General features: G+C 36.1%; 2 protein-coding genes across 2 annotated transcripts in view; both read right to left on the minus strand.

Moving 5' to 3' along the window:
- FHL5 (four and a half LIM domains 5) overlaps positions 1–4,353 on the minus strand; it is a 32,159-nt gene extending 27,806 nt beyond the window's left edge. The window contains exon 1 of the mRNA XM_030029575.2: positions 1,108–4,353. The gene's annotated coding sequence lies outside the window, so the exon portion shown is untranslated. The remainder of the gene's footprint in view (positions 1–1,107) is intronic.
- A 216-nt stretch (positions 4,354–4,569) lies between these two features.
- On the minus strand, positions 4,570–27,361 carry UFL1 (UFM1 specific ligase 1). Its single transcript, XM_030029515.2, has 19 exons — positions 27,249–27,361; positions 26,307–26,452; positions 25,217–25,245; positions 24,380–24,477; positions 23,410–23,524; positions 22,057–22,187; positions 21,351–21,409; positions 17,817–17,963; positions 16,463–16,638; positions 15,569–15,748; positions 15,309–15,429; positions 12,805–12,927; positions 11,635–11,755; positions 10,491–10,654; positions 9,219–9,349; positions 9,004–9,084; positions 8,158–8,243; positions 7,537–7,717; positions 4,570–6,830 (listed from the first exon to the last, which is right to left on the minus strand). The coding sequence occupies exons 1-19, from the start codon at positions 27,323–27,325 to the stop codon at positions 6,618–6,620; spliced, it is 2,379 nt and encodes a 792-aa protein (XP_029885375.1). The 5' UTR covers positions 27,326–27,361; the 3' UTR covers positions 4,570–6,617.
- Positions 27,362–27,663: the final 302 nt, after the last annotated feature.

The following is a 27,663-nucleotide window of genomic DNA, read 5'->3' on the forward strand; positions in this document are numbered from 1 at the left end:
AAATCTGTTACAGCCTGTTCTGCTAAAATACTCTAGAAATGTCAACTTGTCACACAAACGGAAGAAAAATATGGGTGAAAATATCAACCACAAACAAAAAAAAGGAATCTGAAATGTGTCTTCTAAATGTGCTGAGCTCCAGATATAAAACCAGATCTTTTGAAAATAGGGATGGTTAAAGAAATATATTTTAAAACATTCATATTATTGAAATGGAAATGATATTTGACAGTTTTGTCCAAATTTAATTGTAATCTCATTATCTAAAAGAATGCCATTATGAAATCAGGTAGCAGTACAATTAATATACATAGTCTTTAATTTAAGGAATATTTCCATGGTTACCCATACTTATTTTTTAATTCTGCAACATAGGCACACATTTCCAGCACCATTTCAATAAACAGTGGTATACCCTTTCAATACTACTCTTCCCCTTCAAATTCCAAACCAAAATTATGATCCTAAAAATGTGATAGCTAAAAGATAAAACAAAGTGTCTTACAGAGAGAGAATCTGAAGGTGATACTTGATTTTTATAACAAGTCAAAATATTGCTATAAACACCAGCTTGGAAACTGGTTTTACTTCAAAAAAAAAAAAAAAGCAAGAACAGTCCATGTTAGGCGTTAAAATTAGTTATGCTAGAAACAAGTGACTTACCTTACCAGAAAAGCTACTATGTAGAAAGTTTTCTTGCAATAGCAAATAGCTATGAAAGCTTGCTAAGACATAAAAATAGTGATTCAAATGTCACAGCAAACAGCAAATGTTTTTTTTTGTTGGCTTGTTCTTTGGAGTAAACAAAATTAATCCTCATTTCATTACAAAGGAAACCCCAAACTATCTTCCTGTAAATTAATGAGTGAGCCAATTAATAACATGAAAACAATTGCATCCAAAAAAGGTGTGGCATCTCTTTTAGTACAGAATATAAAAAAACTTTTGATGTGTATAGAATTCTTCATCTATTTTCATTAGCAGTTTTTTGTCTGAAGAAAAAAGTTCCTGCTTACTTGCACATAATGTTAAATTAGGTACCTTGTACACTACCACATTTAAACATTATCAGAAAAAGGAATAATGGAAAAGAACCTCAATACTCACATTTGGTTTTAAGCTGCTTCTCTTGGTAACTTGTGCAGCAAAATAAAGGAAGAAATAATTACACGTCTTCACAGAAACAAGCATTCATCAAGTCCAAAAGAAACAGAACACTTTGCCAGAGCTATTTGAGGGTCCCATCAGAATTTGGCTGGATGGAGGAAGGCTCAGGGTCAGTTTGTTTCCCTTAGACCTCATGACATGCAAATAGCTGGCTGCCTCACCACTGAATCAAATCATTCTTTGACATATTGTGTTTACAAATTGCAAATACATACCATGTAGGAGGTTCTTAAAGGAACATATTTCAGACAGTTGTCAAAACGAAAAAAGCATTTCTGTTAAAAATACTAAGGAATCAAAACACCCAAGCCCCAAACTGTTTGGTACAAGGAAAAAAAGTAAAAAAAGATGGATCATCATTCATCCCCAGATACGCTTTGGTGCGTGCATAATGAATCTGAAAGACCTCATGTGGGCTTGTAAATCAGAAAAGAAATAGAAAAGTCATGATTACTGAAGTCTGATTGTTGTGTACAGGAAATAGGGGGAGGAAGAAACAGTCCTGCAATTTCAGGAGAGACTTTTGGGGACCCAGCAGAACTGCTCTGACACTACTGTAGCAGTTTCTGGCCTGGAACAATGTGCCGCTCTTCCAGCAGGCAGGAAGGTGTTCGTATGGCATTACCGTCGGAGTGGCAGCAATGGCCTCCTCTAGGTTCTCTCTCAGTATTTCTCGGTTCTGGCCTTGTTTGAATTGCAGTCATCCCTTTTACTTTTTGCTTGGACGGAACAGGGGCCAGCTAACTATCACAGTCTACCACATGCACGGAGCATACAGAAGTGCTTGTACTTTGCATCAGACCCGATGCAGACCTTTAATCAGTCACAGCTGAAAGTAGGGATATTGTGTCCATTTAAAAATGCAGGCTGAAGTTAAGCAGAGTGAAAAAAAGGATGGCTGCTTGTGGTATGAACCATGACTGACCTCCAGGCAGATTTTTTCCACAACTGAGAGCCAATAGATCTGAATCATTTAGTCTATAATGTCAAGTGGTAGGAGCTGTTTTATATCACAGATAGAAGAAAGAAGGAAATGTTTAAATGGTTTAAAGATGTATTATGTTATCTGAAGACTTTGGTAAAATTGCCAAATCTGGATATGTTCTGGAGGTTATCTGTGTCTAGGTAGTATCTTGCAAGTAAGACTGATCTTCTGATTACTATTGCTAAGAACTGACCATCTATTTATGGCTGACTGGTTTATTAAACCTCTGCAGACACTTACTTTGTCATATACTTAAACTAGAGTGAACTCTTTTCTCCTGATTTTATATGAACTATAAGCTTTATTTATACCAAGCACTTTTCAAGCTTGTGATTTTTGCAGATTGAGAAGAGAGAGGACAAGTTAGGTGTGAATTTTAGTCCAGAATGAGAATCATGAATAGCTTCCTCTTGCCTTTACTTCCAGAAAGAGAAAACTGAAAGTACAATTCTTGACCAAGTAATTTTTGAAGTTCACAAATCAGAGAAAGGCAAAAGTATTACCCAACCAGATCTGTCAAAAGAGCTAATGACACTTAGAAATACTTCTAACACAATACATTCTTTCCAGAAAGGAAGAGAAGTACAGATACCTCCTATAGCATACCACTTCCTTAAGCTTCAAAGGCTACCCTCCAATTTGTCCAACTGTAGACAGAGATCATAACTGTGTTAATAAAAGACATACCCAAAGAAGCATTTAGAACAGAATCAGTTTTTTCCAAGAGGTGCAAATTGAAGAGGTTAACAAAAATTCTGCTGCTTCTTCAGAGTATCAGGTAGATGATGTCTCCCACAGCTGTCACATCTCTTCCTGAACTTCCTGAAATAGAAAGCAGCTTATTATTTCATCTGTCCCCAGAGATGACCTGTCTTGGCCTAGCTTCCCCTTCATATTGAGGATTTGGGAAATTAATCAACCAAATGGTGTTTCTCTTTAAACTACTGAAGTTGCTCTTCCTAATTCAGATTATTATTTTTGTTAATTTAAAAAAAGTAATTCCTTCACAATTCCTAAAAAAAAAAAGATAAATAAATAACTTGGTGTTTTCCTGAGAAAAGATCTTTGGAATTTACTGAATATGTTCTGTTATTTGGGTCAGCAGAGAAAGGAATCCTGCTCTCACAAGTATCCTGTTTATCCAAAAGCTTCGGATAATTACAATTTTCTATGTTTAAAGTACAATCATCGTTCAAGAAGTTTGAGTAGCACATATTTGGCGGCTCAAAAGGCACTCAAGGGAACAACCACTACATGCCTTGTCCTTGTATTCCTCCCTAGGCATTCACTTTTGGCCCCTGCCAGAGACACAATACTGGGCTACACAGACCTTCGATCTGACCCAGTACAGTCACTCTTGTGTCTTCTGCAAGAGTACTAAACTTGCTATTAACCCCCTACCCCGCCAAATCTACCTAGTTTTCTAGAAAATTCCATTTTCCTGGCCTAAGGAAAATGTAACTGTTACTTATTAGAAAAAAAATTGAAGAAGCAACCACTGCATGAGTAGCCTACTCATGAGCCTACACAGAGAACAGAAGTACAGTAGTTTTATCTGAATAAGCTGTAAGATGGATTCACACAGACAACAAATCCCAGTGCTATTACTTGGAAATGTGCCAATTTTTTTTTTTTTTTTTTTTTAAGAAACTGCAAAACAAGAGAATTGGAAAGAAGGCTGCAAGTTCTAACAGAGCAGCAGTTTGCTTACTTCCAGCAGAACTGCAAATAATCAGCTACAAGTCACATTTTGCCACTTAAAAACAGGGAAAGGCTGTTGCTGAGAAAGGTATTATTCTACCTATGGCTAATGTGCCCATTCCCATTTGCTGAGAGTAGCAGCAAATGACGCTACAAGATGCATATTTATAAATAGCTGTGTATATATACATACATGCATATATACATGTCAGGTTTCTAAGTCTATAAAAATATAATGGTGGTGTTCACATACCATAGGTGAAAGGCATGAGAGGCTGACACTAAATACTTAAAACCAAAGTAAAAGTGTTAACTTGTATACTTTGTATTGCCCTTCATTTTCCTAGATAATCCAAAGGGCAGTTTTGTTTTGTGAACTGTACCTCTAAGACAAGATTACTCTTCCTCCTGCATATATTCCTCCTCAGGAGACGAAAAAACCCATGAATTAGCAAAATATTCAGGGAATTGTGAATATTCCTTTTCCTTCTCTTTCAAAATACTTCTGTATCGTAAACTGAAGACTGATTTTCCACATCTAAGAGACAACAAAAATACCTGGGAACATTTTCCAACCTACGTCTCCTTGAATTCTGTCAGTAACCAGAAGATATCTCTGAATTTCAGTGCTTCCCTTGTATCTACTTCAAAGAATATATTTTTTTATCATTCTTATAACATTGGCTACAATATAGCAAGTCTAACACATGATATAGTAAATTTTATAATAAGTTCATTACTATTCCAGCATGAAACAGTATCAAACAAAATTACAGGGACACTCAGAATGGCATGTTAAATCAAATGGTGCATATTACCAATTGCTGTTTGAAAGCTGCAAGTTGCAAGATGATCAACCATTGGTTAAATCAGCAGAATGCATTTTAAATACTTCATCATTTAATGTTATTAAAATAATTTCAAATTTGCGTACAGAATGTCATATGGCATATTATTTACAAAATAGCTCAATGTCATATAAAATTGTTTACCTTCAGTATAGAAACTTAATAATTATTCTGGCTAAATAACAAGAAATCAAACCTATTTCCTGTATGCAAACTCTATTTCTTAAACAAAGTTAAACAGCCTGAATATTTTTAATTTCTTACTTCTCATTGTCCTTTATTATGAGCTCCGATAGCCTCCAGCCAAGGAAAGAAAAACAACTACCTTTGCTTCTGCGTTACAACTAGCAAACTATTTTGCCTTACAGTTGGTAACAGATCAGCACTGATGTGAACACTGTTAAACATTACTGCCTTTTATATATGTATAAAATTAAACTTTTTACTTTATCAAAATTAACCTTGGTTAATCTGTTACTGAGCTTCTGTACTTGGTCTCTTCAACCGTCATTTGTTGCCATTTCAGGCTTGGGTATATTTATGATTAAGCTTACAGAATACGTGAACTGTTTGAAACCAGATATACTTGAACAGAGTAGGGCTTGCACAGAATTTGCTTGCTTTCAGCATGAAAGAATTTTGGCAAGAATGGGCGAATGACAGGTTTAGTGAAAAGAACTCTTCCTTGTCTTACTACTCAAACTTGATTTTATGCAAAAACCTGAAATTACACACATGAAAACAATGGGCATTACTGAAGTAATACAACTAAAGTATTTCCAGTTTGAAAATTATCTTCTCTTAAAAAGAAGTTAGAATTATATTTGACATACAAGAATTATGTCATTAATAGTGGCAGAACTCCATTTTACACATTCTTCCACTTTCCTGAAGACATAAAGTACCGCTCACATAAAAATAAGGCTGGTAAAAAACTTGAGGGAAACACTTTAGCCAATACTTCAGTCTATAAAGTTTATGTAGAAAGATCATCAACTAAAGTCTTTTCAAGAAGCTCAGAATAAACAGAATACCACAAGTTCTTTCAATGAGCTGACAAAATGCAAGCAAGTGCTTCTAACTGCTATGGGAAATGGACTAAGAACTCCACGAGTCCACTGAATGAACATATAGCATGTAAAATATGGCAGGCGTAAAAGTATTTATCCACTCCCAAAATACCAATGCAAAAGGGTATCACCTCCTCTGTCCGAATTACAAGCTTTAAATGAACAGCTATTACGGACATTAACAGAATACATTAATAGCATGAGTGTGCTGATTTTCATAAGCTTTCAGTACATTTAGAAACTCACATTAGTACTGGGTCACTTCTCTTAAGTTTAGCAATATCCACTTGTATTCAATGTTTTTACTGTTGTGGTCCAGTGAACAGAAGCTGAAAACATCCACTAATGATATCAAAAAGTAAACATGGCCTTTCATTGCTATTCTATTAGGTATCAGTATATGTTTCAAAACTAGTATTTGAAATTAAGATATACAGGCTTATATACACTTATATGCAATCCTTAGATCACTATAAATCCAAATCAGAGAAGTAAAACTATAAACCTGTGTGTGTATGGAACAGAATACACTGTTATTGGAAGAATAACCATTTCTTGAGGCCTCACATGAAGATGCCAATTAAAAACCACTAACTTCATACCCAAAGTGTCCAAAACTGTGCTGTCACATCTACATTTACTGTGTTACACATACACTGCAGTAGTACATAACAAAACTCTGTTTGCCACCATCAACCAACAACTGCGTTCCCTGGCTGTGACTTGCAATTGTTAGAAGCCAAATTTTAAAGTTTGTCAAGCATTTTCTGCTATGCTTCCCTTCAGGATAAAAAAAAAAAAAAAAATCTGACTGTATCATGGATGTGGACGCACTGAATAATAATTTTATTCCTCTGTTACAGAAGATTTCCTAGGTCTGAGAACAAGATCTTTGATAGAGTTAGTGATTTCCTGGAGCTCTTTTCGAATGGTATCTGCTCCTTCCTCCTCTTCCAGTTTATCTGTTGTGTCACTGTCTCCATGTTCAGTTTTCTTAGTCTGGCTGATCAATTGTTTCACTACTAATCCTTGGTATTTGACTAACAGAGAATGCTGATCCTGAGGGGAAAAAACAGAACAAAACAAAGGAATGTCAATGTTAAGGAGAAGGTACACAGACCTTTAATTAAAGATTAAATTTTTAAAAAAGCATTCTCCAATTCTTGCCTAAAGAGGGTTAGTGATACATAAATATACTTCCATCAAGGTATTTGCAACCTAAATTCTAAGAGACATTCGAAGAGGCAGAAAAATGAAAGTGCATCCATGCTGCAAGAACAGGACAATAAACCACTGAAGCAGGAAAGCAATGCAGTTAGTAAACATCACCAGTTTTGGCAGTTTAAAATATAGAATTTCAATATTTTTACTTTTGAGGAGTATACCTTTCTTTAAAACTGAATTACAAAAGTTTAAAAAGCAACCATGCTCTAGCTGGGAGGAAAGAGCATGTATAAATTTTCAGTTATAAGAATTATAACATCCCCCAATACACAGCTGTCTCTATAGATAAAGGCAAAAGCTACAGTACTAATAAGAGATTGATTTTTAGTTTTATTAAAAAAATAGTGAAGACAGATCCCTGAAATAATAGATTTGAAATACAACACAGATCAGAGAAATTGTATATTCTGTACATAAAGTAATGATTAGACATGAAACACAAAGATGCCAGTCTTATGCAGCAGAAATAGTATAAGACACAACTTTTATGTTCTGTCATAGAAAAAAGGCACTTTCCCCTTAACAAGCTAGAAAGGAATACCTCTGGGATCTTGCCACTTAGGAAATTAATGATCTGTGGTACTGATCTTCCTGGCGCATGAAGCATACAGTGGGTTGAAAACTGAAATAACAGTACTGATGTCAGGTGCAGAACAAGAGCTGGATCTTCAGTGACTTTTAGCTGTTCAATCAGAGCTTGTCTATGCTGAAACAGGACTTGCCTAAGGAACAGAAATATGTTATATAAGAATATGTTTCTCATTCTGTCTTATAGTAGTTGATAATAGACTCTAAAACATATCTAACTTCAATTAATTTTAATTTTCTCATCTGACTGACCATTTCTTTATGTGAAATTCCACATTAAAAAAAAAAAAGCTAGCACCGGTGTAGCTTAGATTTTGAAAGTCCCCTGGAGAATTTATAAACTATGTTGTAGTAAGCAGTGAGTCAAGCAAATTAGCTAAATAGGAACTCTCCCCTCCTCCTTCTCCCATGGAATTAGGGCTGCTTGACTTTGTATTTTTCAGTTAAACAGTTTGGAAAGAAAGACTGCCTCTTACACATTCTGTGTGATTGCTACAAACTAACCATCTAACATTTGTGCAGCAACAGAGCTACATTTCGCATACTGTGCATAGAATAAATAAAATTAAGGTACCTTTCCTTCTTTTTGTCTCCTTTTTTCACCATAATACCACAAATATCCACTGCAGAATCAAGGCATGAAAGAAAATCTTCTACACTCTATTAAAAAACGATATAAATATTTAATCTGTGTTAGCAGATTATAAAAAAGGTTAACTACTGTTCACAATTAATCACACAAACAGATGACTGAAAACATTTGGAATAAACTATGGAAGAGAAAGTAAAAAGTATTTTGTAGAAATTAACTTTATTCATCTTCCAATAGTTCATATACTTAAATACTAAAATAAACTACAATCCATTAGTCTTAAAAATGGAATTAAAAAAGGAACACATGTTCTACAATTATTTACAGATATATTTTTTCTTAAGAAACATATCAGTATGGCCTTTTGCATAAAAGAATTAATAAATTACTTTCCTTTGTACTTACACTGCCATAATCTAAAGGTTTTTTTAAAAATATTCAGGATTTTACTAGTTAAGAAATACATGGGAGAACAATCAGGAACTCCAGGAACAAAATACAAGAAATATCAACCACTTTAAACTGCAAATTCTCTCTCAGATTTTACTTTTCTCACCTGCACATAAAAGATACACTGGATTCCATCTGGAAGCAAAGAGCTAGGTGACTATCAGTATCAAAATGTAAGATCACGTTTTCACCTCTTAAAATTCACAGATATGAAAACGAACTTATTCTCACTGACTTACACAAATTCAAAATATTATTTTGCCTTCGTCCTTCACAGCAGCAGCAGCAGTTACGTACTATGCTATGTATGTCAGTTGTTTATTAGCATTGTATCATCAGAACGGAAAATCTGAACTCAAAGATTCTGGATCACTTTACCTTGCCATTCAGGGAAGCGTGAAGTTTAGCTAAAGGACCTTTGGTGTCTTCTGGCAATTTACCTAAAATCTTGGTCCGGACCTGTATGAGACAAGAATGGAAATAATCTCTAATATTAATTAGCTGTAGGCATATTTAAACAGAATATAATTAAGTATTAAATAAACATCACTGATCTGCTTGAGACTGTTAAAAAGGAACTGTTATCTGTGTACCTCACTTGTGATTGTAGAATAATTTTCGGTTGTCATCATTGAATCAGATGCTAGGAAGTTGAAAATAAGATTTGTAATGTCTGTGCAGACAGTCTTCAACAGGTGTTTGGCAAGGTTAGTCTGAGTCTCATCTGTTAAAAGAAATAAGTGATTAAAAGTAACTTCTTATAGTTATCTGATTCCTGTGACAGTTATCACAGCACTTCCTAAAATGTAGACTCTATCAACCATGAGTAGTATGAAAAAGTTATCTGGATACGTGAAGCTAACATCGCTCATTTGCAGTTGCTTATGGAACATTCTTCAGTGAAAAATGTGAGCTTTCAGGTCTAAGTGCATTTTAATGCATTGTTAGTCTTTCAAAGGTGTATCTGTATGAGCAGTAAACTAGTCCCTGTACAATCCTCCCGAACCACTAATGAACAACCACTGCTATCCATCAACAAGTATAAAGTATGTGAAGGAAAAGTCTACAGGACAAGCAGTTAAACAGAAGAGGAGGCAGATGACTTTAAGACTGAAACAGTAGAATTTTAGAAAAAAGAGGCTACAGAACACATGTACAAGAACAGAGGCTAATTGGAAAGAATTCCATTTATTCCTAAACATAGAAGTATAGGGGTTTTTGCTAGTGTTTCCTTTTGTTATAAGTTTTTTGCAGGGAAAGTTCTAGAAGAAAGCTGAATACAGCAGAGAATCTTGGAAATGTCTAAAATATTTTCCTAATGGTACTTTTCTGTCACAAAATACAGGTAGCTAAAGTAATCCACTGCAAAATGAATCTATACCTTTTTGAAAAACTACCCTCAAGGAGCAGCTACGTTCAGTATCAAACCTCAAAGAGGTTTTAACAGGGGCTTCTTAGAATCAGGTAGTAATCAATGCCTTCATTAGTGGCACAAGTGACAGAATGAAGTAAGCTTATTAATTTTTTAGGGTTTTTTTTTTAATTTATTTTATTTTTCCTTTTTTTTTTTCCCAGACAATAAAAACTGGGAAGAGATGCAAACACTTTGGAAGGAAGGACAAGAACCCACAATTATCTTGACAGAAGATATAATGGACTGTGGATATGAAATAAAAAGAACATATTTCAGTAAGTGTGCAAAGCAATGTACTCCAGCATAAGGTCAGTGTTAGGCAGTGTAAACGTATCTCTAAGTTTTTCCTGTTTAAACTGTTGCTCTTCTTTGACCTTGAATGTAGATTCTGGAATAAATTCAACATCCTTGAAGAAGCATATTCATTTTTTAAAGTATATATTTATTGTACCTGTGAAATGCTTTGCTCCCTTTTCAAATAACCGAATGTTGTTGTACAAGTTTGAGAATTCCTCCTGCAAGTCCTTCATAGTCTGTCTTCTGCTAGCTCCAGAGGAAGACGTTGAAGACGTAAAAACAGAACGCACAACTTCCTGGTAAGTTTTTGTTAAAGGTCTTAGAAGAGGGAAGAAGAAAGGAGAAAAAGGGAACATTAAGCAAAGTGTAAAACTGTATAAGGTTTTTCCAAATATATCAGCAATAGAGAAATCTACCTCATTACACAGTAAATGAATGGGACATGAATGCCACAGAACGGTGAGACAAATAAAAAGCAAATAATGGAAATCAGAAAAAAAGCACTAGGAAATTAAAACGTACTTTTATAATTGCAGAAGTACTATTGGTTACAGTATGCATGGTATGTAAGTGCTTGCCAAGGTTTTAACTCATAACAACACCTAAATGGGAAGAAGATGAAAGATAGAAAAGATTTTCTAGAAGCAATGCTGTTCAACTCTTTCAGGGATTTGTGGGCAAATCAATAAGAGCTGTAAGAGGTGAAGACTTAAGTTGCATTAAAATAGCACAGGCCCTTATAAAGATGCAGTTACCATTGTACTCCCAAGTTTATTCAAGCTTGGGCTGTTATAGTCCTGTCATGTCCTTTTTGCCCCAAACACACATATTCACACCCTCTCTCTTGTATGGAACGTCTTTTGAAAGAAGTTACTCACCTTCGCTTAGATCAGTTTGCTGACCTAGCTTACTACCCAGTTCACACAGGTACCAGTGGAGCGACAAAAGACAGGAAACATGAACATATACCAAGGGCTGTACAGAAGATGGGACTGGTGAAACCCCAACATGGATCAGTGTAAGGGGGTGGAAATACACCCATGAACCTGAAAGTATGCTTGCTGACAAAGGACGCAGAACCGCCTACTGCTAAGCTTAAGCATTATTTCTCATTACTGTGCCAGCACGGCTTTCTAATACATACGCAAGTATGTAACATGGAGCTGTACAGAAAAAGAATACTGTGGTTCATTTCCATCAGCAAAACATTTTTTTCTAAGCAAGGAAACAGACTAAAGAGAAGATTCACCTGAAATGAATCACAGACTTTCTAACTCCAGTTGAATTACTGAAAGTACCTTATTAGATGTTCAGCAAGTTCTGTAATAAGCTCTTCGGGGCAATCCTGCATGCGGGTCTTTAAAACATCCTGAATTTCCTCTTGTGACATGAAAGGGAACTCCGGCTGCTTATTCCTACCTGTAGTGGCCATAAGCAACATTCATTGAGAAAGCATTATATTTAGTTTTGCTGCAGTTACTCTGTGGCATGAGACACTGAAATGCCTCAAACTCCGAAGCTCCACAGAAGACAGATCACCAACAATGCAAAAAAAGAGAAGACTACACGTGACAGTTAAATTTTACACATCTGAAAAACTGAGAAAATTTATCTTTTGATCATTTAGAAGTTATTTTCTGTAATAGACAACTTAAGTAGTGTATGAGGACATGCATTTTTGGTGAGACATTTCAAACTACCTGGCCGACCCATTAGTTTAGAAAAGCTGACATCACCAAGACCAAATAGTTTTTTAAAATGCCAAAACTGAATAGAACGTTCCTATTTGAAGGATTTCACATGGTTCTTGGTGGGTTTTTTAAACCCCATTTAGTAAGGTACACAATCATCTAACAGAGCATCCTAAACGTGACATTACAGCACAAAATTTGAGACACAATAAAGCAAGAATACTAAACCAGACAAGAAGTTCCAGTAATAAAATCAAGTTACATGCTGCTTGTAAAAGCACACAATTAGTGCAACTGTATTTTGGTTTTGGACAAAATATGAAGTTTGTCTGCATGCTGCAGAACTTAGTTTTTATATATAAGAATGTTTTGGAACTGGATGAGAACTTCTCCATTTATCATACGCTACTTAGCAGGTGTTAAGAAACCAAGTATAATATTAATCCTGAAATGTAAGGCATTTCCTACATAAAATCAAATTTAAAAAATTTAAAAAAATTTAAAAAAACCAACAAAAACAAGCCATCTGCTCTCATTTCCTTTACTTAAATTTCTTTTTTAAAGACTAAGTTATACTATTCAGTGAATAGGGTATGCCCATTTCATTAAGATAGCTATATCATATCCATTGATACAATTCTAATGGAATAGTGTCCTCAAATTCTGTGATATTTTACTTGACCTTACCAATACCGTGGGGAAAAACAGAGATGTGGAAAAGCAAGTGATAAAAACATGTCAGTATGAGTAGATAGTGCTAAAAATAAAATGACAAACCTGTGCTAGTTGCTTGCGACTCTTCATCGCTGTCAGCATCCTTTCTTCCTTTCTTCTTGGTCTTCTTAATCTTGATCTCTCTCGCATTACCACCTCCTCCTCCTCTTGTGCTTCCACTGCCCTCTGGTGGAGAATTATTTGCTTAGTACACAGTAAAGTTCTAGCACTTAAAAAAAAGTTTACAATACTATGGTAATTTATCTGCATTACTTGTTAATGCTGAATTAAAAAACCACAACCTGATTATAAACATAACATACAATACATATTCCAGAATCTTAGGGCTGTAAATTTTCATTCTTAAGAAAAAAAAGCAACTGAGTTAAAGCTTTATTTAAGCTAGTGTCATTACACAATACTAACAAACACAAACACTAACCATATCAAATGTGCATATCATTAAAAAAAAAAAAAAAAAAAAAAAAGCAATATCTTTTTCCAATTGAAAACAGATGAGTAATGTAATGGGAGAATTTCTGTTGGCTGAAAATAGCATCTTGGTAAGCATTTAGCATTTTTATTCATACATGCTAAATAACTGAGCTACTAAAAAATACCCCTGATAATGTAACTGTTAACTTTCAGAGAAAGAATCCTACGCAGCACGCATTTATCCAAAATATTATTTTAAGTGTGCATTCAATTAACTAGAAAACTAACTCTTTTTCGACTATTCCTAGATGACTATAAAGCAATGCGACATTCTAGTTCTGACAAACGTAACAAATTACTTTGTTCATAGGTCCTGTAATCCATGTATTCAGATGCAGACAGGAGCTCAATTTGCAATACAGTCCCTTTCCACAAGGTAAGCTGTTCTGCTGTTTGTTCCCTTTTTCACAGCTTGTTCCCTTCTTTTTTTCACTTGAAAGAAATTCAAACTCCGGTGTAATTGGTTCTATACATGCACTAAGTCTTGAGAAAGTAATTATTTCTCCATTTAAATATAAGGTCCAAGATTTCACGTAACTTCATTATGTAGCAGTACTGTCATTTAAGAAAAGGAAACAACAAAGACAAGATGCTACTGCTCACAAAGCTAACTGCATCTGATACATGCTATAGATGGATTTTTAAAGCATTCCTTTGCAAGAACAGCAAACTAGTTTGCTTGCAGCTAGCAGTGGACGGTGTACTTGTGAGACCTTCTAAGTTTTTGACCTCTCCAAAAAAAAGAGTTGGTGTTTTTCACAAGCTTATTTGAAATGTGACCGCATTTAACTGAACAGATACAAGCTGTTTGTCAGCTGTGCAATATACGTTATTTTGGAAACAAGGTCCCTTCATTCTATATTCCACTTTAATAGCCATACAGAAAAAGCTGCAACCTGCAGTCAAGATCTTATCCACAAAGAGATGAAGCAGGAGACACTACGGCCAGAAAAGCCATATTTTATGACAATAGGATACATGGACTGTAACCTACAGAAAGGATTACAAGAGTACATGCCCCTACAGATACTTGTTTGTAACAGACTGTTGCAAATGGTATTATAAATGGGCCATAGAGAATTTATCTTGAAAATTTTCATTAACCCAATACATGACAGAATCCATATTTGTATGAATCGCATTAACATTACATGTCAGGTTATGCTTAAACAGCAGGTACTGATACAGTTATGCATGGACCTTAAGATAGGCAATGTGACATTGGCCACATTCTGCCATTACACAACAACAACATCTAATGTTGACTGTTTTAAGGTAATACACTTAACAGTCGATAAAAAAACCACTTCAGGGTAGTGCTTGCTGATGGTGCAGCATATGTTACCTGTGGATATGAACACGTCTAGACACGTGGATCTATTCCAAACAGCCACCATATAAATGGAGTAAGGCTTGGGATTAATTTAACCCAGAACATACGTTAAAGTAAACTGTGTGAATCTCCAAATAACTGTTATGTGTGCAAACAACAGAAAACTGTCTGGCATGGGATTCTCAGAAAAGATGTACAATATTCTCCAAAAAAACCCCATCTTACTACTTCATTTCTCAATTTATACGGAATGATTTTGGAAGTAAATTCTCAAGACTATTAAGAAATATTTTAAGTTTCCCGGACCCCTGAAAAGTGGAGTAAGAGTGTATCTACACTGTGTGTAATAAAAAATGGTAGACATCCGCGAGCTAATACTGGTTTGGTCAGTCCTCTGCGCAACTTAATCTTATGTGACCATACTGTATACACTAATAAACGAACATGGATTCCTTGCTTCTAAAGCCAGCTGACTTGTGTTGGACTAACTCAAGATATCTTTATGGTACTTCCTCTGCACTTCTAAATCCGAAATTAGTTATCATGGACATAGCTCAGATATATCTACACCTATAGTATAATGATGAGAAGTAGTTGGATTATTTCTTAAGTATCTTCAGCAACGGACTGGAGGCAACTAATGGACTACGAAATATAGTAACTTTATATTTGAATGTTTCCAAGGCTAAACAAGCCTCTTTTTTTTTTTTTTGGCTTACGCTAAATATTGATGCCTTACCTGTTGCTTTCTTTCTTCTTTCATCCTTTTTGTCTTTTTTATTAGCAAAGGAATTCTCTAAACCAGAAGCCTGTTTTAAATCTTCTTCAGTGATTAAAGTAACAGGGCTATTTTTCATTTCCTAAAATGAAGAACATGCACTTACCAGCAAAAAGATAGACACAGCAACAAAAGATACATATGGAAAATTTTAAGCCATTTGGCCATTTTTAAATATACTAATCTAATGTATATTGCATCTTGATCAAAAAAACCTGTACCTTTTCAGCTTTCTGTTGCATCATATCAGAAAATAGATCAGCACAGCTGCTTAGAAATTTCTCACTGACCACAATCGTGTCACTGAAGACTAAGCCTGAAGAATTTTTGTTTAAAGATCTCATCACTTGCTGAAGCAAAATCCCAACATCTTCTACTGACAAAGAACTGGGCAGAAGAGTCTAGGGTAAAGAAAATCAAAATCATTTACATACAATAATCTGTTCTAGAATGGACAGACATACTTGTATGTGGATAAAATTAATCCACGGACACCCCATTTGACATCTGTTAACTATTTAGAATATATTGCACTTCTAAAATTAAACTAGTAATTTAAGAGTAATTTAAAACACTATTTTAAATCTTCTAACATCCCAAATCAACATTGCTCTAGAATATGTGCTACCTCTGGGAAAACAGACAGCAACTTCTTCAAAATGCAGCTCAACAGATACAGAGTAACACCAAACACAAAACAGCAGCAGGCTTCCTTACAAGTGACAAAGTAGTGCTGTAAGGCCTAAAATTAGGATTTAGCCAGGACAAAATGGCTAATATCCCTCTGCTTACTGAAACTGTCATACAAGTTCAGTTTAAAGTTTTTTCCAAAAAAACCCCCACAGAAATATATTGTTCTCTAGCAGAATACATTAGCACTAATTTTGAAATGAAAGTTAGTCTTAGATATCTATCAACTGAATACTGATACATCCTTTCCCTGGTTTTGTTCACACTAACTTAAAGGCAAATAATGCCTTTCTACTTGTTATTTTACTTAAACTGAACGTTCTTCTTTGACAACATGGAACTTTCATTATACATATGTGTATTTTCAGTAAAGTATCACTTGACACAAAAATAAGACAAAATAAATAAATTCAACAACAACTTACTGCTACATCTATCCAGTTTCCAGAGCTGATAGCTTCCTCTACAGAGGCTTCAACTTGATCCACAATTTCTTGACCAACACAAGCTGCTCTCAGAAATAAGAGCTGTGTGGACTTGTATCTTTTTTTAATGTAGCCTGCTGGGTCAGGGATGCCAAGTCTGTACAATGCATCAAATTCTATAAAATAGTTAAATGTCTGTTACATTTAAGTACCTTCATATACATACAGGATCTTATGTGGTAATTTTTTTTGAAAGCAGGAAACAAAGAATTGCATATAGTTTTTATACAAGTAAATGCAGCCTCAAGCTGATGCTGACGTAAAACTTAGTTTAGTACAAGCTACACCTAAACATAGTTAATAAAAATATGAAGGTTAAATCATGGACATGACTTTAGTCTGAGTTTTAGAAAAAAATTTTTTTTTTTTCAGATTCTTATACCATTAAGTTTATCTTTACGATTATATCTTTACCAAGTATTCTAATGTAACATGAGCAGCATTTACAATATATACAATGTCAAAATGTTTTGTTTTCAAAAATTACTCTAATATCCCCGTAGAATCACGCAATGCATCACAAGCAAAGCATTTCAACTATTTGGCAGTTTATACTTAGATGTTCTGAAAACATTCAAAGACTTTGACAGATACTCTATCAGTCAAGCAATATTACAGAAACACTTAATACTACTACACTAAATTATGCCGAACCTTTTCAAACTGCAAGACTAACTGTTATTTAGGGACTGGCCCTTTGGGACCATAAGGGTACATTCCTCTGTTTATTCAGGTCCACATTTTCCCATAGCTCCTGTTTTAAAACACCATCATCCAGCATCACTCAGCTATAAGTTAGACAGACTCGTTTGGATTCAAATCAGGACACTAGTCTACCCACTCCAGTTCTACAAATCTTATTTTGGAAAAGGTTCTTCCTGTGCACTGCACGCTTGGCTATCTGGACTATTAACAGCCAAAGTTTGGTCATAATCTGGACAGCTGGACTGAAACTACAACCATGTGGGTCAAACATGATCATCTGAAAAGTCTACAATGAGCAGTCTAAGAAGTGTTTTCAGAACAGTAATAAAAGTAGCATTTGTAACTCTGTGAGAAATAAAGTTACTGTTTACCAGTATGGTTCTCTCTGCTGAAATACGGTTCTTTGTGATAAAGTAACACACATCATTATAAGCAAGATGGTCTTTTAACAAAGGAGTATCAGCTACTGTATTGATTTCCACTTATTCTTGTGAGGCTTCACTCTAGATGCTAGCTATATTAGGGTAAGACCAACTACCTAAACTAGTTTTAGAAAGATATTTTATCTATGAGGATATAGATTAATTACCTAAGTAACCATTCTGCTTGAAAAACGAATCCACCCAGTTGCTCTGCGTTCTGGCATAGATGTCTGGAACAAACACAGCCTTATCCTGTCTCCCACCAACCACAGTGCCTTTTAGACGACCAGTGTTAACAAGTTCTTCTAGCACAGCTACAAGAAGAAAATAAATGAAGCGACATTTTCCACTTCAATATATCCATTAATCAAAACATAGCAATTATTTTCCCTGTTTTGTCTCTTCTTTCTTCCCACCCAGTAGTTGTTTGTGCTTGTTCTAGTGAAACATTTCCAAGTTCTATCAATTATTTTTAACACTTATGAGAATGAGAATGTCTTGATAAAAGGTCTGGAAATCATACATTTCAAAAGAGTGAGCCACAATGGTAGGATCAAAACACTTTTTATTGAACATATACCTGGACAGTTTGAGCTTTTAATTTAGAAAATGTAGTCATAAAAGAATCTTTCACTGGCCAGACAATAAAATATATGACCATTTTATTAATAACATTCTCTTCGAATTCACTGCTTGCATGTTAACCAAGATGGAAGAGAGAGAGATCTAAACACACTAAAATGACAAGAAAAATTGCTACCTAACCTGCATAAATGTGAGCACCTCCTACTGGTGACCATCTTCACGGTTTACAATGTTCACAATAATAACCTCCTGATAATGCACAAATATTGCTGACAAAGAACGTATTGGTAACTGACAGTACCAAAGTACTAAGCCTTTCTTGATGCTAAATAAGGTATTTTTAATCCATTAAAGGTGCACAGGAATATCTGATTTGCCTCCTATGTTCTGCTTTTGCCTTTTTGTAAGTCACCAGATATATTAAAAAAACCCAGTGACATCAACTGCCAAGCTCTGCTGATTTCCAGAGCTTTGCTAGATGGCTTTTTTATCCTCAGTTTGTGTTGATTTCTATTTCATTAAAAGACAGATTTTACCCTGGAACAGAACATTAAATGGCATCACATGGTACAGCTTCTTCCTCATTAAATATGAGTAGCAGTCAACATTACAACATGCTTAGTACAGCACATGGAGGTTTAGCTCACCTACACGGGAAAATTTACCTGAAAACCTGGTTCCAGAAGAAATACTGCATATTAAATCATGATTTTTTTTGTCAGATATGTCTACAGTGTAGACAGGCCTCTATAAGCTAGCAGCTATTGAATACAACTTCCACTAACAAAGCTGAACAGTACTTACACTGAAAAAATGTAGAAAAAAGAGAAACAGATTTAAACAAGATATAGCTTTAATCTAAGATGAGAGCTAGAAATCATGTTCTGCTTTGGTTCAGCTACCTTGTATAAAATGGGGCTTGTAAGACTGATTCTGAAAATAAAAATAGATTTTTGTACTTACTAATAGTTTAGTTACCCTAGAAAAGAGTCAACGTGCCTATTCTACTTAAGCAATTGTCAGACAATACAGTTTGGTTCTCTGTTTGCAATCTCAACTTGGTTTTATTCAAAGTTTTTGGGTAAAAGAGTAAAACTTTAATAGATTTTCAAACTATTTTGTGGAGCACTAGCAATGAACCGGAGTTTTTAGAGAAAGGGGGAGAAATGAAGATGCCAATTAATTTTTGTATTATTTCAAGTGCCAGTTCTAAAACTCCAGGGCAGAGAAGGTGCTTTCATAGGAGATTTCACAGCCCCTACTACAATTACACCTAGACGATCTTGTTTTAGAACAAAACAACAGGACCTTTGCAGAACTACTGTAATCTCACACTTATTTTTAAAGGTGATTGAGTAATTTGTAGTGTCCTATTAAGTCTCTGTCAAAGTCTGGCAGAGATGAAAAGCATCCCTCCATGCCTGTCCTACATCAGCAACACAATATTTAGAAATAAAGTGCTTTCACTATGCTTTGTAATTAGTGTTTTAACTTAAACAGTTTCTCATTTCTAAAATTATTTTCTATAACTTTATGCCAGCTGAACATTAATAGCAGTACAGCTATGTGATAGAACCAAAGAATATTGTTTATCTTGTCTGACACTAAGTGTTGATTAAATAATTAGCTGTTTGTAAATTATACAAACAGTACGCTGAACTTACATTTTTTTTTTTCTGGAACAGACACAAAACTGACAAAGACCACTTTAAAACACACTGCTAATAATAACAAACATAAAAAGCAAAGAGTATAAGTAACATCATTGTAAGATATTATTCAAGTTTCCAGCATTTGTGAAATTGAAACGGTATCTCAGCAAATGGATAGAATAAAATCAAATGTGCTCTGATAGTGAGTAAAAAGGTCTTTGAAACTTAAGACACTGCAGAGGAAATGGAATACAGTAGGAAAAACTGAAGAAAAAGATGAACAAACTTATTAAAAAGAAAATCAAAGAAAAAGAAAGTACTAGAAATACACGTAGCCATTGTGATGATTACTGGTGATAGGAAAACACTAGAACTTCAATTCACATCAACACTGTACATGAGCAAAACATGATGAGGTACTTGCAGGACCTGTTTGAAAAAGACTGCAACCACATACTGAAATTTGTTGGGTACTGCAACATAACTATAATGAAGTTTAACAGATTTTCCTTTTAATCTATGAATACCTGGATGGCACATTCCAAAAAAAAAAAAAAAAAAAAGGAAACCTTAAATTCATTACATGAAAGTAGAGTGTTTATATGATTTTATTTAAATGCTAAGATTTTAATTTTTAATGAATAAGCTTGTCGCAAAGAACAAGAAGGTCAGCAGAGAGACATTATGGTGGAGCTAAAGTGTGCAATGCCCTGAAGGCAAAAAGACCCAATCAAACAAAAGAGAAATATTAACTTTCATGAGAAGAGATAGAAAACCATTAAAGGATTCCGAAGACCAGCAGCACTTGGTCAGCCAGCACACAAGACTAATGATGCCTGAAGCAGCATTTTGGACAGACGGGAGGGGGTTGTCAAAGAAAAGCTGCAACATTAGAAGTGAGAAACAATTAAGTACTGCATAAAAGTTTCAGCGGTTGGAGAAGAAATCTTTATGCATTTCTATTTAAAAAAGGAACTGCGGAAAATAAAAGCAAACAGTTTAAGGGTATGCTTTATCTCTCAGCATATAAAGACATTTAACTAAGAGCATAACAAAAGCTCTGCCTCTGCTATCACAGAGAAGTCAGTAAATAAAATCCAGAGCAGTTAATGCCATTTGGCTACATAAAATCTGTCCCCTTTTGTGTGCTTCACTGATAAAACTGCCAGTAGCTAAGGGCAAATAACAAAACAGATGACAAAGTGAGTACTGTACTTCTTGCATCATTCTGCCCCCAGAGGCATTTCATCAACGCATGCTTTCATTGCTTTAGATACAGAGAACATCTCTTCAGTTATGGATAGCACAAAAGGTTTAACACTTTTTATGCTAAAGAGAAACGCATTGTTCTTTACTCCAGAATTAAGGCTATATACTAAAATGCTTCTTTGAAAGCACACTTCTAGTAATGAAGAATCTATGAATTAACAAACAAAAATACAAAACAGTTTGAACGAAACTCACAGTAAAGTAAATGTTCTTGAAATCCATACCGAGTGATCAAGTTACTTACAGGTGTAGGCCTTGAAAAAAGAAAAACAAAACAATATAAGTTAATGACCCGAAATTGATGTGGATAATCTAGAAATGAGATGTTACTCCAGATGGACAAAACTACATAATATCTTAGCCCCAGGGTGCTACACTGATGTTTAACACAGCTTACATGTTTTTAATTTTGAATTACTATGAAGTTGTATCTTATAACAAAGCTACAATAATTACTGTAAGGAAACTTCTGCTGTCTCAAGTTTTTCTCTTCATACAAATTGACACAGAAAGTTATTGATCTAGTAAGAAAAAAATATCTATAATCACATGTAGTGGGTAGACATCAGTAAGTAACTGACTGGGGAGCAGTGGAATGACAGTGAGGATAGATACTCTCCAAACAAATGAAAGAACTACTGATTAACATTTTCTTCAGCCAAAAAACTTAAGTATGCAGTATATTATTAAACTTCCCTTGTTCTCCTTTCAAAAGGAGGTCTCTATTTCAAAACAGTGAGTCTAATATAACTAAATATTTCAGCCCAGGAACTGAACTACACTTAAAGAAATCTATCCATAGGTCTTTGTTTTCTTTTCTTTTTCAATCGCAAGTGAATTTGGTCCATGAAGACCTATGGTAAAAATATTTCAATATTTGGTTGCAAGTGTTGCAATTTACCGAGTAATCGCAGTGAAGAGACCACGAATGCGTGCTCGATGCCGGGACACAAAGGCTTCTGTAAAAATCACCCCACGGTTTTCCTGGTCTAGCTGTCCATGAATAATTCTACCCAAACGCCTGGATAAAGCCTGTAAATAGAAGCTGGGATGACTGCTAAAAGTGTATATTAATGATGTTAAACAAAAATTAATAAAAAAATTTGTATTAACAGATCAGCAAATTAGTTTTGCTAAGACAGACAAAATATTCAGAAATGAGGACTACAAGTGGAAATTATTATTTAGGTCTATTGAGACTGTGTCTTACTACATGTAAATTGATGCCATTATGGCCCACACTCCAAACTTCCTAACAATGCCCTCTTTTAAAAAATATATGTGTATCTAATGATGAAAGAAAACTTTGCAAAAGAAATAAGTATGGTTTGGAGATGCACAATGAAAACTAAGATTTAACCTTTGTATTAATTTTGTACGAACCTGTGGCAGACGAATTCACTATCCACTTTTTCAAACAGTCAAGATAAAAATTAGAAACAATAAACACAAAAGAAAGAGGTGCAAACAGTTTATAAATGTGCATCCTTGCAAAGTGAACTAAACCTAGGAAATATTGCCCAGGAAACAAAGAGAAACCATATAATAATTTTTGTATGTTACAAATGCTTTTGTAGAAGCTGATCATGCGACAATTACTACAGGAAATCTGCTCATAAACTGAGAGTCAGCAAGGTTGTCTGTGGTACCCAGTATGGCTGTTCACCTAACACATGCCACAGGACCACCCTTTGATAAAAATATCCTCCAAACAAAGTCCAACCTTGACTGAAAGTCAACAATGGTAAGAGAATTCTCCCTAATCCTTTTACACACTATAATACTCACTAACAAAGGTAAATAGTTTTTTGTTTCTACTCTGAATGTCTGGCTTCAGCTTCTAGAAATGAACGTTTATTTTACCTTTTCTGAATAAACTGAAGGGTCTCTACCATTGTATTTCTGCTTCCTGGGTAGCTAATGAGACTGATGAAATTAAGCTTACATCTTCTCTCCAATACTTCAAACAAAGACATTTTCAGGTCTTTCACTAATCTCACCTGCTCCTAGCATTCCTAATCCTAATCTGTTCCTAACAGTCATAAAGATTCTGAAGAAATTTTGGCCAAAATGAAAAGGCAAACATCAACCTCAATCGTGAATAGCTGTTACACTGCAACCTTTATGTATTGAATACTTTTCTGCTTAGTCTGACAAGCAGCTCATCACAGTTAAAGCCACGGATATAGCAAAGATCACAAAAGAAGGTGAACGCAATCAATTCTACATTTGCTAGGTTGGTGGTTTGCATTACCTGTATCAGGAAGTCTCCCGGGAGGTCGTAGGCCTTGCAGAGTTCCGATATTGTCACCTGGCCAGTTTCCTGTAGTTTATCATTTATTTCTTCTGCTAATTGATCCAGGTAACTCCTTATTTAAAAACAAGAAAAAAACCCCAACACATTAAGTGTAAAATTAAAGATCAACCTGTTAGCCACATGCTGAATTATTAATTGACCTGGCACTATACGTCTCTATGTTGCATCTTTGCAACAATAAACTGGAAGTCACTTTAAATGAATAAACAAGAACAATGTCAGTGAAAATGTGGGGGGTTTTTAAAAGCCTGCTAACCAGGTAGCTAGTATTAAAATCGGTCATTCATCTGCTTGTATGAAACTGTCAAAAAGCAGGAACAGGAAAACATCATATGTCAATGAGAAATAGAAAAGGGCTTCAGTGAGCAAGATAGGTCTTAATTATTTCAAAAGAGCCAGGAACTTCACATTCTTTGCCAAGAATAAATCCTGCAGTGCAATCAATAACAGAGACAACCCCATAAGAGTATTACTTCAGTGGTTGTTAGTGTGCTGAATGCCATGAAATAACTTGCTCATACATCTTAGGCTTGTGAGGTAAAGCAACAGTGGGAAAAAAAGTGAGGGTTTGTCAATAGCTGAGGCAGATAGCAAAGCCACAGAGCAAATGAGATCTGGCTGCTGTACACAGAAACACTGGGTAAGAAATGAACGCTTTTAAGTGCAGAATACTGGGCAGAGACATTCAGTAAGGTCTCTGCTCCATGGATTCCCTGGATGCTCTGCTGAGACAGACCTCACTCAACATTTGGAGAAGAAGCACTGATCACCACCAAGCAGCCCTAGTAGCAGTTAAGAAAAATGTATTTCACTTCAGAAGTAACAAAAGCTGGCCACCACTTTTAGCTTGCATTTTAAAAAATAAAAGAGCTGTGAATTATACATACTGCTCCTGAAAAGTACTCACTCATTTATAAGCTGTCCCAGTACAAGCTGGATAGTTTTTTCAGATTTAACGATGTCGTTAGCTCTGTTTTCAATGTGCAGAAGGTCCACATTTATTACCTACAAAACCCCCCAACAAAACCTCTTATCAGAACTTTAAACTGAAATTGATTCTCAAACATTGACATATTATACTTACACATTCCTACGTCTTGAGGAAAGCTGCTTTTATTTTTTTCTAGTATTGCATATATACACAGTTAATCTGCGATTTGGAATAAAGCAGCAATGCTTTACAGGGAAAAAAGCTCTGTTTGCAACTGTGACAAGGTTAAAAGAAACGTATATAATAAAAAATTCCAGAAAGCTAGGAACAGAAAATACTAAATTGTCTTTCAGAAAGGTTGTCTGATTCCAAGTAATTTTACTCAAGCCAGAAGGGAAAATTAGTCACAGAAGACAACTACTGGAGGAAAAAGATTAGTGAAGGAAGAGGGAAGATCCAAAGAGGCATGCAAAGTTAATTATGCATGCTCCTGCAGCTTTAAGTTGGAACATATTGCTGTTCTGTTTGCCCCCCTTAGTTTACAAAGAAAGAGTTCATAAAGAAATCTGTATATTTTAGTGGTGATTTCAGAGGTCCTAGATTACCTTCAAGCAGAGAGGAGCTTTCAACAAAGCAGTAAATGGATGGATTAAGTAATATGCAGTACTCTGACATGAGCTACCAGCTCTTCATAAACTTTGTTCTCTTTTAAAAAAATAACTTAGCTGGGGTATAACTGATGAACTCAATATTTACAATACACATGGTGAAGAAAAGAAAGAAGTATATAGGTTTTTACTACTAAAAAGTTACCTGTTGCAAGTCAACAATGTTTACTCGACCTTCAAAAAAAAAACCCAAATATATTTTAGTATATAAAACGTTTGAACAGATTTAGAATACAGCATAGTCCATCATGTACAAAATATTTCTTCATTACTTTTTTGTAGACCAATTAAACCAACTTCAGCTTTATATATTGTCAAATCACAGAAACCACAGGTGGTCAGTGCAAGATAGCCACATTGTTCTACCCTATGGCCTTGCTGACAATCCAATACAGAAATTCCAGAAGTAAAAATCACTGTTCAAATCCCCTCCCAATTAGTTTTTGCCTCGATGCTGACCTGGATTTGACCACTAGTCCATGAGTATCAAAACTGAGATTGTCAAAACTTTCTACCTTTGCATGATGCTACTAAAAAAGCTCAGCAACTTTAAATTCAATTCACGCTATCATACTGATATGATACTGTGGCATAACACAATCTGAGGCATACTTGTGGTGATTGTAAGAAAATGACTAATCTGTATGAACATAATAAGGAAGTTAACTTTCCAAACATAAGATGCCATGACATTCACCCTTAAATACAACTAAAAGTACAACACACTGTCTTCTCATTAAAACCATTGACAAAAAGCAGCTGGAAGCTTATTTGCTTCCTTATATATCTAAGTCAGATCTTACAAAGCAGATGGCTCTTCATACTGGTAAAATGAAAGACCTGTCAATGACAGTTTAAAAATGTTATTACTGATGACATGAAAGGAGAATGATTTTCAAATTCCAAGTCAAGGCCAAACGTCTGGGCCAGATACTTAACCATACTAAAATGCCAAATTTCCTTCAGAACAGTTCTTAGACCACTTCTACCTCAGAAATTCTGCATCGGTGAAAATGAACCAAGTAACATATCTTGATATGCTTACGTAAAAGCTTAACACAGATCTGAATTGAAAAGAAAATAATAGTAGGTGAATTAATATGTAGGTAAAGCAATAGCAAGCAAGCTCACTTTTTATGCAAGATTAAGGGTACTGAAGAAAACTTTCAAAATCTTTCCGTAGTCTTCAAAATTAACTTCCAAATCCAGAGGAAGAAAGCAAATGCCACACTTACCACCACAAACGTGAAGCTCATCCCGGATCTCCCTACTAATCTGTGCTGGAGTGACATATTCTTTTCCATCAAGTGTGTGCACTACTTCCAACTGCTTTTCTGCAATCAGTTTTGTGACAATTTCTATACAGTTCCGCTCTGACAATCTATCAACAGCATAAAGAATAATCAGTTATTCCAAGAAAGTACTTGCTAAAATTATCTTTAAATTGATGTTTCAAAAATACTTAACACAGGAAATACGACTGCGATTACTTGCTGTTCTGTGTGAATACTTTTTGAGACACAAAACTAATTTCAGGATCCTACTTATCTCCCCCCAAATCACCCATCTGTCCTCACTTATGCCGGTCACCTCTCTAGAACAACTTTTAATCTCCTCCTGAACAGCTGTCGGCCCTTTTTGCTGTAAGAATGCACCTGCCCGTGAATTTAGGCATGGTTGTACTTACAGACTTTGAGTCTTTGATCCTTCTGTACTTTTTTATTTTAGTTTTTTTCTGCTTGTTTGGGATTTTTTTTTTTTTCCTCTTCAGTAGAAACAAGTTCCGGGCAACAACCTCAACAGCACACACGGAAGACACAGAGCAGGGGAGCCGCGACGACGTTTAGCAGCTTGAACTTAAGGGCGATGACAGACCCCCGGACCCGCACGTACTCCCTGGGGGCCCTAACGCCCCTTCGGGGCTCACAGGCGCTGACACACAGGTCAGCGCCGGTCAAAGGGGGACCGCGGCGGGGCAGCGCCTGGTTGAAGCCCCCCACCCCCCGGGACCCCACAGGGCCGGGGTCCGTGGCACACCGCTCCCCGGGGCCGTGGGGGGCGGAGTGGGCGAAGGGAGGGAAGGCCGCCGGCGCGGGGAGGGGGCACCGGCGGGCGGTCCGCAGCGACGGGCGGCCGGCTCCGGAGGCCGCAGCGGGTACCGGCGCCGCCCCGCTCACCTGTGGGCCACCTCGGCAAACTGCGCCCGCTGGAAATCGGCCGCCAGGCGCCGAATCTCCTCCCAGGCGGCCGCCATCGCCGCCTCGCCGCTACACGTCAGCCCCGCCGGGCGGGCTACGGGCAGCGAGCGGGGACAAACCTCCTCGCTGAGCCCGCCGTCCGCAGCGCCGCCTGTCGGGCGGGAGCCGCCCCTGCGCTGCCGGGCCTCGCCGCGGCCGCGGTCGTCAGAGAAAAATCCAAGGAAAAAGAAAAAAAGCGGTTTCCCCACGCGGGCCTGACTCCAGCAGCTGGAGCCCAGCGGACGTAGCCGCGAGAGCAGGGGAAACCGTGGTGTCGGCAGGGAGGTTGTCCCGAGCTCAGGCCTGGGCAGCGTGCTTCGCTCGCTGCCGGCACGAGGGCGACGTCTCTGCCGGG

This window comes from Aquila chrysaetos, chromosome 2 (genome assembly GCF_900496995.4).
Source record: "Aquila chrysaetos chrysaetos chromosome 2, bAquChr1.4, whole genome shotgun sequence".
Classification (NCBI taxonomy): Eukaryota; Metazoa; Chordata; class Aves; order Accipitriformes; family Accipitridae; genus Aquila; species Aquila chrysaetos.

What these genes read in the sequence shown, in the direction of transcription:
- UFL1 (XM_030029515.2), bottom strand. Translation starts at nt 27,325, where the DNA reads ATGGCGGCCGCCTGGGAGGAGATTCGGCGCCTGGCGGCCGATTTCCAG. An exon ending in CAAGCAGAATGGTTACTTAG is followed by an intron (nt 16,639 to 17,816) that starts GTAATTAATCTA and finishes ACTATTTTATAG; the next exon opens with AATTTGATGCATTGTACAGA. An exon ending in ATTCTACAATCACAAGTGAG is followed by an intron (nt 9,085 to 9,218) that starts GTACACAGATAA and finishes TGTCTCATACAG; the next exon opens with GTCCGGACCAAGATTTTAGG.